The sequence below is a fragment of the Podarcis erhardii genome (genome assembly GCF_964252035.2).
Source record: "Podarcis erhardii genome assembly, chromosome: 7".
In the NCBI taxonomy this organism is placed as follows: Eukaryota; Metazoa; Chordata; class Lepidosauria; order Squamata; family Lacertidae; genus Podarcis; species Podarcis erhardii.
The window spans coordinates 28,320,414-28,336,800 of NC_138511.1; the positions used below are offsets into that span (position 1 = coordinate 28,320,414).

General features: G+C 45.4%; 1 protein-coding gene across 1 annotated transcript in view; it reads left to right on the forward strand.

Moving 5' to 3' along the window:
• Positions 1–4,771: 4,771 nt before the first annotated feature.
• DNAJC11 (DnaJ heat shock protein family (Hsp40) member C11) overlaps positions 4,772–16,387 on the forward strand; it is a 54,165-nt gene continuing 42,549 nt past the window's right edge. Inside the window, exon 1 of the mRNA XM_081871059.1 lies at positions 4,772–4,904. Coding sequence (XP_081727185.1) covers positions 4,830–4,904 — 75 coding nt within the window. The 5' untranslated portion in view covers positions 4,772–4,829. The remainder of the gene's footprint in view (positions 4,905–16,387) is intronic.

Sequence of the window (16,387 nt, forward strand, 5' to 3'; positions counted from 1 at the left end):
ACAAGAGAATAATAAAAAGATTATAGGTAATTTCTCCTTATGAATTATAGAGGGCGGCTTAGATTCGGCAATGGCACTCTGCAATGTTCCTCTCCCGGCTAGCGCAGCCCTCGTTCAGATGGAGACGGGTGGTGACCTTTGTTTGGGGCCAACATCTATCCCCTGGGAAAGCATGGGGGGTGGGGGGAAGGTCCCACGCAAAACGCAAAAGCACCCACAGCTTCTCCTGCCCTAGATGAGCATGCAGCCCAGATCTATTGCAGAGGAGGGGGTGGGGGAACAGCTGGGATAAATTGACTTCTGTTTTGAAGATAAGCGCCGGCAATAATGGATTTCAGACTTCACTGCTGCAGTATAAATTGTTTTGCCACTTCACTTTGGGTGGGGAGGAAAGTGCGCAGGCACCGCGGAAAGTCGGGCAAGGCGAGGGCCCTCCCCCGCTGAAATATGCGGCTGGCCGTCCCCACGAAGGTGCATGACAAAATTGTATATGGCTAGACCTTTCCTCCCTCATTTAATGATACGGTTGGCTTTTTCTCTTTCTGCAGGAGATAAAGGAAGCGAAGAAACATGTCTCGGGCCTGAGCTGTGCTCAGGAAGGGATGCCATTCCCGGATCGCAGAAAGTTTCGCAATCCCCTTACCCAAACCTGCCTGTAAGGGGGAAATCAGAATCGCAGAGTTGGATCGTACCACAAGGGTCATCTAGTCCAACCCCCTGCAATGCAGGAATCTCAGCTAAAGCATCCAGGACAGATGGCCATCCAACCTCTGCTTGAAAACCTCCAAGGAAGGAGAGTCCACAACCTCCCGAGGGAGACTATTCCACCGTCAAACAGCTTTTACTGTCAGAAAGTTCTTCCTGATGTTTCCTCAGAATTTCCTTTCTTGTAATTTGAATCCATTGGATGGGGTCCTCCCCTCTGGAGCAGGAGAAAGCAAGCTTGGCCCATCTTCCTTTTGACAGCCCTGTAGATATTTGAAGATGGCCATCATATCTCCTCTCAGTCTCCTCTATTCCAGGCTAAACATACGCAGCTCCTTCAACTGTTCTTCATAAGGCTTGGTTTCCAGACCCTTGATCATCCTTCTCTGCACATGTTCCAGCTTGTCAATATCTTTCTTAAATTGTGGCACCCAGAACTGGACACAGGATTCCAGGTGTGGTCTGACCAAGCAAAAGATTGATTTCTTACGAATGAGGAACTTGCTATGCCTTTAAAACAAAACAAAACAAAACAAAACAAAACAAAACAAAAACCTCTTTTGTTATAAATGGAAAGATAGGGATCTTGGGAAGGAAATATCTCAGAGACCAAATTGGGATCCAGTGTCACGAAACCACAAGGGGAATCCTCAGCGGTGGGGAGCAGGGATAACTCCAAGTACCTGTCAGGAGTGGGGTGGAAATACTTTGCAGATGCCCTATGCTTCAAAAAGTGCAGAAGCAAGGATGCACTGGAGACACAGGTAGGGGCCCAGGCTGCAGGTGGAAGAGAAGGAAGAGACCTTTTCTTCTGGAATCCCTTTATGAGGATTTGCACATGGAAAACAGATGTGGAAGGGGGCAGGAACGGTGCCGATCTCCTTTCAAAAACGCCAGGTTTTGGAACGTGCAATCTTATCTCCGCCTACCTGGGCGTAAGTCCCCCTGAAACTTACTACTATGCTTCTGTAAGGTCAGACTGTCGGCCAGCCCTGCCAAACCCCACCCCCCTCTTCAGAACTCTGCAATTTCCCCAAACGTTTAAATTATAGAACAGACAGGTTTTTAAGTAATCTTCCCGAGGAAGGGCACCCAATCTAATTAATTAGATCTCGCAATGCAATATATACCAGAGGCAGAAATTTACATGAAAATTACCTTTCCAAATATAGGACTGTAGGTACGTCGACGTACGCCAAGCAATTAAGGAAGGGAGACAAAACGGGTGCTGCCTCAGCATGCACAACTAACGAGAAAGGTGCTTGTAAAAGGCACAGTGGTAATGAGGAGGACCTTTCACCATTGGCAGAGAAAGGAGAGGGGGGGAGGGACATGAGGAATGGTAGGGTCAAGCCTGAAGGGGAGCGGAGGATGTTATGAGCTACATAACTGTGGTGGCTGCAAGCAGTTGTTTACACAGCCACATTCCTTTCAATGCTTGTTCGCTCAGGAAGGGCCTATTTCCACAATGCGTGCTTAATGTATGGAGGTCTCTTCCGCCAGGTGATGACGGTGGGCAGGAGTTTAGCTGGCTTTAAAAGATTAGGCTGTTGCCAGATTGGTGCTCTCTTGCAAGTGAGATTCAAGCATGAGGCAATAAATGTAATAATTAGCACTTTGGACTCTGATAAATCCAGGTTTTGCAATTAGAGCAGATTTGCTGCTCTTGCCCAACAAACCTGCTTCCAAAATAATAATAATAATAATAATAATACCGTGAGGACAAAAAAAAACACCCTTGGGCTTTTTGCAGTAAGGAAAGTAATGGGGAAATGAAGTGAAAAATACGGGATAGCAATTGCTTGAAGCAAAGTTAAGAACGTAAGACAAGCCTGCTGGCTCCGGCCAATGGCCCATTGAGTCTAGCATCCTGTTCCCACCATGGCCCCTCCTGTTGTTTTCAGCAACTGATATTCAGAAACATTGCTGCCTCCAACCCTGGAAGCAAAGCACAGCCATCCTGGCTAGTAGCTGCTGATAGCCTCTCCTCCATGAATTTGTCTAATCCTCTTTTAAAGCCATCACAATGGCCTCTTCTGGAAAGTCAGCAAGCAGGGCATGTGCACAACACAGCACTCTCCCAGCCAGAGGTATTCAGAGGATGCCTCTGACCTATGGAGGAAGAAGATAGCAATTGTTGCTAAGAGCCTGGTAGTTCTTTTATTCCTTTTCAGCTCCTCTGCAGTCCCCTTTTCCTACTTTAGCACACCTTTGAATCCCTTGTCATCCAAAGCTCCAACTGCCTCCCGAGCTACTTTCCTGCTAGTAATGTATTTAAATAATTTTGGGTGGCATGGAGCTAAGGAGTTCATTATCAGAAGCCCTGCACAAGGACTTCTGCTTGTGTAACAGGGTTTCTCCCTCCCTCACCTCCTCCCTGCAACGCAAACCCTTGTTGTATAACCTTTGCGCAAACCAATCAGAATAAAAGTTGCCTCAAGTGTCCAGCTGTGGGGATGGCAAGCCGAAAGACTTCTCTGAGCCAGAACACTTTACAATGCCCATCACTGAGGGACAGCAGCCAGACTTGTTTGCGGGCATTCTGGACTGCACCCACTCCTGGTAACAGGATAGATGCTTGGTAGATGGGCTCCCTTTAGTCTGATTCTGGTCCATCACATATCTTCTTCCAAATGGGATCTTCAAAAGATCTATATCACGGATCTCAACAAACTTCAGGACTCTTTACAGCAAGCCATAACAGTGAAATTGATATAAACCTGGTCAGTTTGCAGTGTAGATATACCCTAAAACACTTTAACCACCTTTTGAAATGTATACGATATTCAGCGTTTAAAAGGATGGCAAAGAGACAGATTTATGCTGATGGCGCCAACCCCCCCCCCCTTTCTAGACAGTTGAAGTGGCGATTGTAGATGGTGTAAATTATTAGGGATGTGTATAGAACAGGCAGGGGTAGTTTCAAGGGATTTATCAATACGGAACAAAGTGTGTGGGTTTCTTGAGTATGTTACAACATTGTGCACACCAGACTATCCTCTCCCCAACACAGGGCTGCATCCTACCAACATAGTGGAAAGGATCCTGATTATAATTATTATTAAAGGTAAAGGTAAAGGGACCCCTGACCATTAGGTCCAGTCGTAGCCGACTCTGGGGTTGCTGCGCTCATCTTGCTTTATTGGCCAAGGGAGCCAGCGTACAGCTTCCGGGTCATGTGTCCAGCATGACTAAGCCGCTTCTGGAGAACCAGAGCAGCACACGGAAACGCCGTTTACCTTCCCGCTGGAGCAGTACCTATTTATCTACTTGCACTTTGACGTGCTTTTGAACTGCTAGGTTGGCAGGAGCAGGGACCGAACAAAGGGAGCTCACCTCGTCACTGGGATTCTGAAGAAGTGTGCATGCACACGAAAGCTCATACCTAGAACTAACTTAGTTGGTCTTTAAGGTGCTACTGGAAGGAATTTTTTGTTTTGACTGGGATTCGAACCGCTGACCTTCTGATCGCCAAGTCCTAGGCTCTGTGGTTTAACCCACAGCGCCACCCACATCCCCTATAATTATTATTAGTATATTATAAATCTTTTAAATCATGAATATTATTATTCACATTAATTAACTGCTACAGAAGAGATCCCCGGTTACTGACTGGGCTGCATCACTGATGCTTCATTTTCTAAAACCCATTAATGTATTTTGCTAGAATGTTTTCCCAAACTGCTCAATACTGTACTTAACACCCTCCCTGCAGTTTGAGTCTGAGGGAGGCGGGGCTACAAATATCCCCGCCCACCAGAGGGCGGTGCGTCGCTTTCCACTAGAAGCTAGAGAGAGCAGTAGGGGCGATGCGCATGCGCGCCGAGATCCACGAGGTGGCCTCTTCAAAAGCTCTCTCAGGAGCCTCTCATCCCCCCCACCCTCCGCGTTTCCCGCTTCTGCGCATGCGGTCCTCCTCACCCGACCTTGTGCCCTCTCGCCGCTGTCTTGCGTTTCCCCCTTTCCATTCCCTGCCACCTTTTTCTAAAGGCGTGCCTGCAGGGGGCGCTGCAGCCAAGAGGCCTCCTTTAGCTTTCCTCTTTCCTAGAGCGGCCAGGACGGCGGGCGGCCGGCTGCCGCCACCACGCCGGCGCATGCGCGAGTGCGGGTGAGAGGTCGGCAAGATGGCGGCGGCCTCGTCAGTGGATGAGGCGCCGGACAACGAGGATTATTACTCGCTGCTGAACGTGCGGCGGGAGGTGAGACGCCGGCGGTGGGGGCGGTGGTGTCGGTGGCGGAGGCGGCCGGCCTTCACAAGCCGCTCGGGGGGAAGGAGAAGCCTGGGTAGGAGAGGCGGAGCGGGCGAGTCACTGAGGGGGAAGCGGGGGAGGGGCGGGTCACAGAATGGGCACCTGCGAAGGACGCAGGAGAGGTCCAGCAGCAGGAGCGCCAGGCCAGGGCGGCGTAGGGCCGGCCATGTAGCCCATCGTCCTGTTCCCACAGTGGACAACTAGATGCCCCAGTGGGAAACCTGCCAGCAGGACCTGAATGCAACAGGAGCAACTCTCCCCTCTCCTGTGGCTTCTAGCAACTGGTATTCAGAAGCATTGCAGCTCCACAAAGGCAGAGCATAGCCATCGTGGCTAGTAGCCAGTGACAGCCCTCTTCTCCATGCATTTGTCGGATTCCTCTATGAAAGCCATCCAAGTTGGCCCTTCTGCGGGAGGCAGCTCCATAGTAAAACTGTGCACTGCGTAAAGAAGTCGTTTGTTGTATCTGTCGTGCATCTTCTTCCCACATTCAGCTTCATTGGAAGTCCTCATGTTCTAGTGTCATGAGAGAGGAGGAAAAACTTTTATCTACTTTCTCCAAAATTTTATGTCTCCTCTTACTTGCCTTTTCTCTAAGCTGAAGAGTCCCAGACACTGCAAGCTTTCCTCATAGTAGAGACACGAATGCAATTTCTACCATTGTTTGCTATTAAAATTTATTTTTAAAAACAACAAGGAGAGGTTGTAAATATGAGTTAAGAATTTAAATAGTGTATGTTATATTAGCATTGTTATTCAAAGCAGTTTCAGCAGCATTCTGAGCACCTGTGATTCCCATAAAGTGGTGTTAAGAAGTATTACTGCTTCTGACCATGGAGACTGAGCATAGTCATTGTGCCTAGTAGCCATTGATAGCCTTAGCCTTCATCAGTTTCTCAGCCATGAAGTCACTACATGACCCAAGACAAGCCATGCTTGTCCACAGTCAACTCACTGCAACATGGGGATAATCACACCAGCCTATTTTACAAAACTGCTGTGTGCATTTATAGGGGGAAATGTATGCCAAGGACTCTGAATGCTCCAAAATCACACAATGGCCCATGTAGTCTAGTATCCTGTTCTCACCAATGCTAACCAGATGAATGTGAGAAGCCCATAAGCAGGACCCGAGCACAAGAAAACTCTTTCTGCCTGTGGTTTCCAGCAATTGGTACTCAGAAGCATTACTGCCTCCAACAGTGGAGGTAGAACATAACCATCAGGGTTAGTAACTCATACCATACCATGCCTATAGCAAGGTCACAAGCAAGACCTGAGTACAACGAGAGCACTCTCCTTTGTAATTCCCAGCATGCTACGTCCAACCATAGAGGCTGAGTAGAACCATCCTGTCTAGTAGCCAATTTCCACCCCTTGGTTCTAGTCCTGGCCTCTAAAGGTAACAGTAAGCAAGCCTGCTCCATCTGCTGTATGACAGATATGTGAGGCACTGTCATGTCTCGTCTTCTGTTCTCCAGCCTTTAAACAGTTCTTCATAGGATTTGTTTCCCTGACATCCCTCCACCTGACAGTCACCTCCTCCACTTTGTTAAAGTCCTTCTTAAAATAGATCAGGCCAATGGCCCATTGAGTCCATCATCCTGTTCTCACAGTGGCCAACCAGATCCCCCAATGGGAAGCCATCAAGCAGGACTCAAGCACAAGAGCATTCTCACCTCCTGTGGCTTTCAGCCTTCCAACTGAGAAGGGAGAGCATAGACATCATGGCTAGTCTTCTCCTAAATGAATTTGTCCAATCCATCTTTTAAAGCCATCCAGATTGGTGGCCATCACTTTCTCCTCTGAATGTCAATTGCATAGTTTAACTGTGTGCTGCATGAAAAAGTACTTTATTTTATCTTTCCCGAATCTTCCAGCATTCACCTTCATTGGATATTCATGAGTTCTAGTGTCATGAGAGAGAAATAGTTTATTTTTCTCTCTGTTCTTTTACACCTCTATCATGTTCCCTCTTAACTCACATTTTTTCACCAGAACAAATGTTGTAACCTTTGCGGTGGAGTTACTGCAGCTCCTTCATCTTTATGGTTACCCTATTTGTCATTTTCATTGTGTTCCCCACTATGACCTCAGATCTGTTAATTATCACATGCACTTGCTGGTGTTAAGATTTGTATTTATTTAAATAGAAATGATCCAATAGCAAGGGATTTCCCATTTCTAACTCACCCAATAGAGAATATGAGGGTGAGGTGGAGATCAGCCAGGCAGGAAATTACAAGGCAAACAGCCCGAGATAACAAGAAAAATAAGAGCAATGGAGTAACAGGAACTGCTGGCATCCCAGGTAACACTAGGAGTCTCTGCTTCCCACTGGGGAATGGGACTTCATTTGAGCAATTCAGAAATACTTTTCAAGTTGAAATGTGTGAACATGTCTAGGATTTATTGCTAATTTTAAGCATCCCCCACCTTAGCACAAACATTATATCACTGGAGAGGCTTCAACATCTTTAGTTTTTCATCAACAGCACTGAGGGATGGTTCATATTCTGGGGATTTAAATTAAGGGTTTATTGTATCTGAGCCATAAACAGCTGTAAAGCTTCTTAGAGGTTTGTAAAACTAGTAAAAATCTTACAGAGGATTTCTTTCAAAGACAAGGAAATATCCCTGTCCATCCCCTCCCTCTTCTCCCTACACAGTGGGGAGGCAACTTCATGTCATTTGCATTTTCACCACAATAAAGTTGATAATGGCAGCGATCTTGACTTTGATAAATATTCCCCAAAGACCATTGCAGTCTTTTGGAAAGAAGAAAGAAGTGATGAAAAGCCCAAGTTTGCAGCTCCCTTTCATCATTGCCCCTTTGTTTTTGAGAACTGCATAAATGAGAACCTCACATCTCAGAACCCAGTCTATTGTGTCAGCTTGCTTCTCCGGGAAAGCTATAAGGGTCAGCTTCTACAGAGCTCTGGAAAGTTTACATTGCCGTGAATGTACTACCTTGGAAAGAGGATAGAATGTAGAAATGCATGGACCAGACAGAAACGGCCTGAGGTTGGGTTCGCTGGATGCAATAAAACCATGGTCTTTCAGCCATCCAGATATTATCACAGGCAGTGTTCCAGAAAACCATAGGAGAAGGTAATAAACATTTTATGAACTGAGCAGCTCAAGCAAACTGTCTAAACAGCCACTTTCAGTGAATTTCCTTTGACCATCTGCTGCACGCTCAAGCCCCAACACAGCCTCTGCAGCAACCATTTCCTAGACTGGCTCTTGTTCAAAGGGATGCTTTTGTTTCCTTCATATTTTATGGTAGCTCCTCACAGTTTTGAAGAGTATCAGAAGTACAGTGCTGGTGTGACCTTGGGCTGCTAGGTCGTACAACCATACGTGTTCAGTGCCACCACCTCTATTCAGTCTCATTAGGAAAACTGGAAGAATACTTCAACACCCACACACTGTGGTTTATAGCATACATTGCCTTTGCGTTTGGCATGAGCCTAGCTATATTGTCCCAGAATATCTCTTTGATTTCTGTTGTTGTGCATAACTTACATTATTTTATTTTTATTACTCTGTGTGCTTCCATATTCTCTGCCATGAGACTGCTACCAGAGTAAAAGGTTTGCAGGATTTACTTAGAATGGTGACAAGAGAGTGATGGATGCCGTCATCTCCCTCCTAAGCTATCAGCATTTCCTTGTGGATGGGGCCTTTAATGCTGTAGAGGAACAGCACTGGTAGGGCAATGTACCATTCCAGTGTGGTGTCCTTTAGTAGCTGCTTGTATCCATCCCTTAGTATCATTTATGTGATTTTGCCAGGTGAGGAAATGGCCAAGAAACAACGGGTGATTATGCTGAGCACATGGAAGTTGGAGTGGGGAAAGGGGTGGGTTGGAGAATCTAGTGCCACGGACCAGAGTGACTCCCTGGTGCTATGGAAGCAAAAATGAAATGAAAACAATCATAGAGTTGAGTGTGTAAGACGGCTGTTAGGCTGCTTTCCATTATTAATTTTTTGTAAGATTGCTCTCTTCTCTCTCAAGGTATTTTGATTGTGTAGCCATCTAATATGGGTTGAGTCCAAAGTAGTACCCAGATTTCAAGATAAATAGCAGCCATAGCACTTTAAAGACTGACACAATGTGATGCTGTAGTTCATAGGCCAGATCCAACTTAATCATGTCGCTCATAAAGATGCACTAGAAGCTTGTTTTAAAGGAAAACTTAATGGTTTTGTTCTTGTGCCATTATTATTCCATGGTGCCTATTAGCCACCAATTTTTTTCTTGGGTATATATTGATAGGTTTCAGTGGCAGTAGGAAAAACTCCCTCCTCTCTGCCTAAACTTTGGCAATTGGCTTTTTTATGCTTAACTTGCATTGAGACTAAAACAGTGCTTGGCAAGGGTGCTGCCTATTATATACAATACTTAAACCGTTTTCTACTTTGCTTTCACAACAGCAGTCATTGTTGGGGCTGTCATGCAAGTTAAGTGAGGCCATAAGACTCTGTCCTAGGCGTTGTTCTGTTGAACATTTTTTATAAGACACTGTCCTAGGTGTTGTTCTGTTGAACATTTTTTATAAACATGGCTGAAGGAGCAGAGAATGCTTATCATATTTGCAAGTGACACAAAAACAGGAGGAATAGATAACACTGCAGAAAACAAAATCAAGATTCAAAATTATCTTGGCAGGCTGGAACACTTGTGCAGAAACCAGCAAGATGAAACTCAACAGAGATAGATGTCAAGTCCTGCAACTAGGTGCAAAGTATCAAAGGCAAAGGTACAGAATAGGGGGACCTGGCTTTGCAGTGGTATACGTGAAAAGCATCTTGATGTCTTTAGTTGATCACAAGCTGAACATGAATCAGCAGTGAAGCATGGCTGCTGAAATAGCTAATGCATCCTTAAGCTGTGATAACAGAAGCAGAGTGTCCAGATCATGAGAAATAATAGTTCAGCTCTGTTCTGCACTTGACAAAGTAGAGGATGTCAGAGGGAGGGTGAACTGGATGCTGACGGGTTTGGATGAAAGAGCTTTGGGAAGAGAATGTGAAGGGCAGGGAGAGGTGATAGTGGTCTTCACGACGTTCTCCATTGCTTCAGGCGACAGGGCTAGCGCTTCCTTGAACTTTACTTGTGTCTGCTCATTAACTGGTGAACAGCTTGGTATACAAACAAAAAGTGATTTTTATGAACAAATCTTTCTGATTCACTTTAGAAGGACTGTACCCTAAAAGGCCAGTTTAAAAACCATTTTATAAATACCAAAAAAAAGCCAGTTCCCAGAGTGCTATCTGTATTCATGATGATTTATAGGCAAAACATTTTGTCAATGTTATGTTTCGTATAGTTGTTAATTTTGTTTGCATTTAGAACACAAGAAACACAAACCACATTTATTAAATGGAAAAGGCAGTGGTGGTGGTAGTGAAGCGGGGAGGACTCATTTCCATGATTCCCAGGTGATTTGCCAACAGAGATGAAAACGTGAAATATATGTGAACTGAGAAATGGGACTTGTCATTGTCCTTTCAAAATGTAAGAGTGTTATGACAGATCATTTAATTGGGTAGCTCATAAATCAAGGCCGAACCAAGGTACAACTTCCAGGCGATTCCAGCTCAGAAGGATGACTTTGGGGAAGGGATTTAAGAAGGTAATTGCTTCTATTTCCCTGAAAGCCTTAAAAAGAAAACAGTCCACATTCCAAGTGATCGTTTTGTTAATTTGTAGCATTTTTGCAAACCAGTTATTCAACATCAGCCTCTCAAGTCACTTCTGGGGTCTTAGTAGGCCTCTGTTTAGGAGCCATCATGCTCTTTTGTAGTCTAAGGAATGTGGTGGGCGCGGGTGTTGCTTTCATCAGTGGGAGAAATTACAGTATTGTGTCTCACTGGTCAGCTACTGCCCATCCAGCATTCGAAACTCCCATTGTTCTAGGCGCACATTTTGCGACAGAATTTCATTAGCGTGAGCAGTTTCTGAGCTCTGGGTGCAATATTGCGCCTAAGATTTCAGATTAAAACTTCAGAGTGGAAGGAAAGGAGGCCCTTTTTTTCTCTCCCCACTTCCAGCTACTTTCTGAAGACTGGAGAAGAGACCCTCTTAAGACTATTAGGGGGTGGGCAGAGGAAGAACTAGATAGACCATGTAAAATGAGCATAATATTTTAGCTGCAGTTCATTCATTTTCTGCTTTGTATTCTTGTTATAAAAAAGTGCGCCTAGACATTCCGTCGTTAAGCCCATAACCTAGAATTAAGGTACCATTTAGCTCCTAGCTTTCATATCTCAGTTTCTAACACTTTGCCCACCTTAAGCTGGGCAGCCTCTGGTCAATAAGGTGCTGACCCACCACTGTCTGCTTGCGTCAATGGGTTCTCCGAGCTCAGAGTATCACTCAATGAGAGCCAGTGTGGTGTAGTGGTTAAGAGCGGTAGTCTCGTAATCTGGAGAACCAGGTTCGCGTCTCCGCTCCTCCACATGCAGCTGCTGGGTGACCTTGGGCTAGTCACACTTCTTTGAAGTCTCTCAGCCCCACTCACCTCACAGAGTGTTTGTTGTGGGGGAGGAAGGGAAAGGAGAATGTTAGCCGCTTTGAGACTCCTTCGGGTAGTGATAAAGCGGGATATCAAATCCAAACTCCTCTTCTTCAATGAGCGGATCAAACCACTGCACCAGACAACAAAGAAAAGAAACAACCCCCCTTGTGCCTAGCAAGCTGGAACGTCATGGTCATGTGTCCTGGCTTGCCCACCAATCTGCTGCAAGTCAATGACTCATGGAAGATGACCATCATTGACTGTGAGCTGAAAACACTCAACATTAACATTGCCACTTTACAGGAGACCAGACTCATGTTTAATGGCAGAGAAGAAACACACCTTCTGGCAAGGAGGCCTCAGAAGAACCACAAATTCAAGCTATAAGCATTGCTGTGAGAAACTCACTTTTGTCTATGATAGAATTGCCGACTGAGGGCTTCCTCTCTGTCTCTCAACTACCCTGGTCTAGTTAACTTCTCGAGCATTTACGCTTCCACTATATACTCTGATATACATATCAAGGACCAGTTCTATGAGGCACTAGACCAAGCTGCCAGGCGGGTCCCAGCCTGAGAACACCTATTTCTGCTGGGAGATTTTAAAGCCAGAATTGGAAACGAAGGTCACACATGGGACAACTGCATTGGCCACTTTGGTATTGGCAGCATGAATGTGAACTGAGAAAGGCTGCTTGAGCTGTGCTCGTACCATAGCCTCTGCTTCACGAACACATTCTTCTCTACCAAGGCAAAACAGTGAGCGTCCTGGAGACCTCCAAGGTCAGGCCACTGGCACGAGCTGAACTTGATTGTCACCAGGCAATTGGCACTAAGCTTTGTTGGTGTCACATGGAGCTACCAAAGTGTCAACAGTGACACGGATTCACTCCCTGGTGGCAAGAAGATTCTTATTTAGCTGAAGAGGATCTATACTGCATTGCCAGAACAGTCATACCCAGACTTTGTGAGTGAGTGCTTCTCTGATTCTGTTGAACAAGCACTACTGAACTACTCTAGAGATAGCATTGACGTAAGGTGGAACCACATCAAAGAGGCAACCTACAAAACAGCTATGTCCTCTTGGCAAAAGAGAGCAGCAGATCCCTGACTGGTTTAAGGCTGGCATTAAGGACTTGGAGCCTGTTATTGCTGCAAAGCACGAGGCTCTTGTGAACTATAAGCATGCGCCCTGCAAGAAGATGCTTGCTGCACTGAGAAAGGCAAGGAGCAATGCCCAGTGATTTGCCAGATAGTTTGCCAATGACTGTTGGCTAAAGCTGTGTCAGAGCATTCAACTTGCTGCTGACAGCGGCAATACTCACAAAATGTACAAAGGCATGAAGAAAGGCTTTGGACCAACAATCAGAAAAAAACTGTACCATTGAAAACCTTCTTGGGAGAGATCATCACAGACCGCAGCAAGCCGATGAAGTGATGGGCAGAGCACTATCAAGAACTGGGAAAACATGGTCTCTGACATCGTAATAGACAGTAACCAATCTCTGCCTGTCTTGGAAGAGCTGGGTGCCCCTCCTTCAATGAGCTGAAGAAAGCCATCAACTCTCTGGCATGTGGGAAAGTCCCAGGACAGGACGGAATCCCAACAGAACTGCTGAAAGCCATCTTCTCTCATGATACACCTCTACGGTCTTCTCTTGCAATGTTAGGAATTAGGATCCATGCCACAAAACATGCATGACTCCAACATTGTGACCTTCTACAAGAACAAAAGTGACTACCATGACTGCAACAACTACTGTGGAATCTCCCTGCTGAGTACTGTGAAGACAGACTTCTTCACAGTACTCAGGAGTACCATGTAGTACTCAACAGATTACAGCCACTTGCTGACAAGGTCTATCTTGAGTCACAATGTGGCTTTAGATCTCAGAGGTCGAGTCAACTTGATTCTGCAGGAGAAATGCTGAGAGCAAAGGAGTACCAGGTGTAGGGCAGCCCCTCCAGCAATGTGGTGAAGCACCAAGATGGATTATTGCCAGCTTCCTAGAGGTTAGGTACCAGCTATATATGAGTTTTAGGGGTAATTCTGTATTGCTCGCTGAAATAGAGTTAAAGGGGTTTTTTGTTCCCCTCCAAAATTGAGCAGAACATATGCTAGCAAAATGACCTTCAGAGGTGCTTGTGATGTATGACTCCCTCTACAATGGAGTACCTGTGATTTGATTCCCCTCCTGTCCTGTAACAGTGTCTCTAAGTAGTATAGCACTTTATTTCCCCTCTTATGTTTGCATGATGTGAATGTGCTTGAGATGCCATTGTCGTTGAAGCTGTGTTTGTTCCAGTGCTCTGTTTTGACTATGTCTCAGAATGCAACCATTTTCTCCATAGATCCCAGTGGGAGCCACTTAGGTGACCCAGACTCAACATAGCCCTGCTTCTTCCTCCCTCAAATCTTGCCCTAGTGGAACTGAAAAACTGGCTGATACATATACTTCTAAAAAGTCTTCCTCAACCTGAAGCCAACCAGATGCTTTGGACTACAACTCCCATCATCCCTAGGTAGCAAGGCCATGCTGATTGGAGTTGTTTTCCAAAAGGTGTCAGGTTGGGAAGGCTGGTTTTGAGATGAATTTTCAGCTATCTTGCAGTAAGTCTACAACTTACACAAAGGTTACGTTCCCAGAATCACGGCTGAAGCAAAAATCACATATAGTCAAAACGTTAATAGGTTCAGTGGTGGGTGGGATTGCCAAAGTCTTTTTTCTTGCCTCGTTTCCACTGCTTTTACTATTTTTTTTTGCCAAGTCTGTAGAGCTGAATGTGCACAAGTTAAATGCATGTAAGTTGCAGGGTTATTGTAGTTGCAGCAAGCCGTACCCAGGTGTCCTTTTCCTGTCCCCTTAAGGGCTTGAGGGACTCTCAGCAGAGCTCTCTGGAGGCTTTCAAAAGCCAGTTCTGCTAGATAACTAAATTTACTTTGGGGCTGAAATTGAGAAATTCTCCATTGCCTTTGTAGGCCTTTGTTTCCATATTTTCTACCCAGCTTCTTATAGGGCAAATTCAGCTCTTCAGAGCACTAGCTAATCTGAGAATAATAGGTCACTAAACTTTATGGGCTTGGGGAAGAGGAAGAGAAGGACGTCTAAAACCTGTCTCTGGCAATTTGCTAGTATATGGCCATTTAATCTGTAATAGATTTACATGCTGCGAAGATGTAACTGGATGATTGAGATGTGAAATGAATGAGTTTAATCCCCCGAATAGCATGATGGCGTGCCTCTTAATTTTGCCCCAAGTTTAAGTAATAAGAATGTAACTTAAAATATCATTATTAGTGACTTATGTATCTCATTAGAATTTGAAATGTTGTCAGTATTTTCTGCGGTGGCTGGAGAGAGGTTATCACTCTTGAAATATTGAACCAATGACCTTAGTGATTCACTTATGATGAAAGGCCCAATCTAACATTTTATTGAACATGATATTTGTGAAAAATGGAACTGCTCATTTCTATTACTTAATCAATAGCACATTAAGCCATTTATCACTAATTTGATTAAAGAAGGTCATTGCCAAGCTCGAAATTCCACTCCCTTCTCATCTACTTTAATTCTAATAACCAAGAGAGTGGAAAGAGACAGCAGTTGCTCAGGAAGGATGACTCTTCACCGGGCAATGCGTTCTCAGGAGCCAGGCAGGTCTGTCCAATTCCTTTGTCATTGAACCAAGACGTATGAATAAGAAACAGAAGAAATCTCTCGATTCCTGTTTGTCACCAGAAATGGCTCAAATCCCACTTTATGTATTAAAAACTGCAGTTTTTTGCTGATACGCTGTGTTTGTTCATGAGCGAGAGGATTAGCCTTATATGTGAAGCACCCTGACCTTCTGTTTCCGAGCTAAACAGCTCTGCATTGATCAAAAGGAGCAGGCAGAAGGCCTTTGGAAGTATATTGTTAGAATGCATTTGTGTGTTGAAAAAAGATCTGCCCCTATCGTTGCAAGTTAATCATTCAAACTTGTAAGCCTCTCTTTTGCTCTTGTACCTCCACGTGGGTAATCATGGTGAATTTCAAGGAATTTGGCTTGGTCTTTAGTAACAAATAGGCATTCTTTATAGTTCCAGAGTTTGCACCCTCGCCTTCACCTTGAAGGCTAGCAAATGTGCTTCTGCTGAGTTCCTCCCATCCCCATAGTGCCTTAGATGTTACTGTTGTTGCAATTCCAGTTGAAGTGTCCAATGCAGTGCCTTCACCGAGGAATCAGTGTCACTTTACTTGACCTGATAATGTATGCAGCGTTGCAATGACTGGCTTCCTGCTCTCTTGTTCCCTGCCCATCCTGGCTAGTAAAAGCCTGTCAGGAAGGGTTGACCAGATGGGCCCAGGGTATGGTGAAGGCTTATTGACATAAGGGAGTGGTGCCGCTCCACTTAAGCAGGCGGTGGGTGGTGCGCCTGCTTCTGAAGAAACCCACCCTGGATCCTGTGGTTTATAACAATTACTACCCATAAAAAAATACCCCTTTCTTGGGTAAGGTGCTGGCCAAGAAGTGAGTTCCTGGAGGAATTACCATATTTTTCCATGTATAAGATGACCCCATGTATAAGACGACCCCTATTTTTTTTTAACCCAAAATTAAGAAATTACGTTGTACTCTTTTGGGGAGTGGGGGAGGTCACTTCCGCCAATCACTCACCCGCCTGCCCACCACTGCTGATTGCTTGCCACAGCCACTGCTGATCACACACCTCACCACAGCCGCCAATTGCCCACTTGCTGCCACCAACAGCCCACTTGCCGCAGCCACTAATCACCTGCCCACTTCGCCACAGCCTCCAATCGCCTGCCTAGTTGCCACAGCCAATCACCAACAGGCCTTGCCGCAGTCACCAGTTAGCCGCCCAATCGCCGCTGCCAGTCTCCTGCTTGCTGCTGCCATT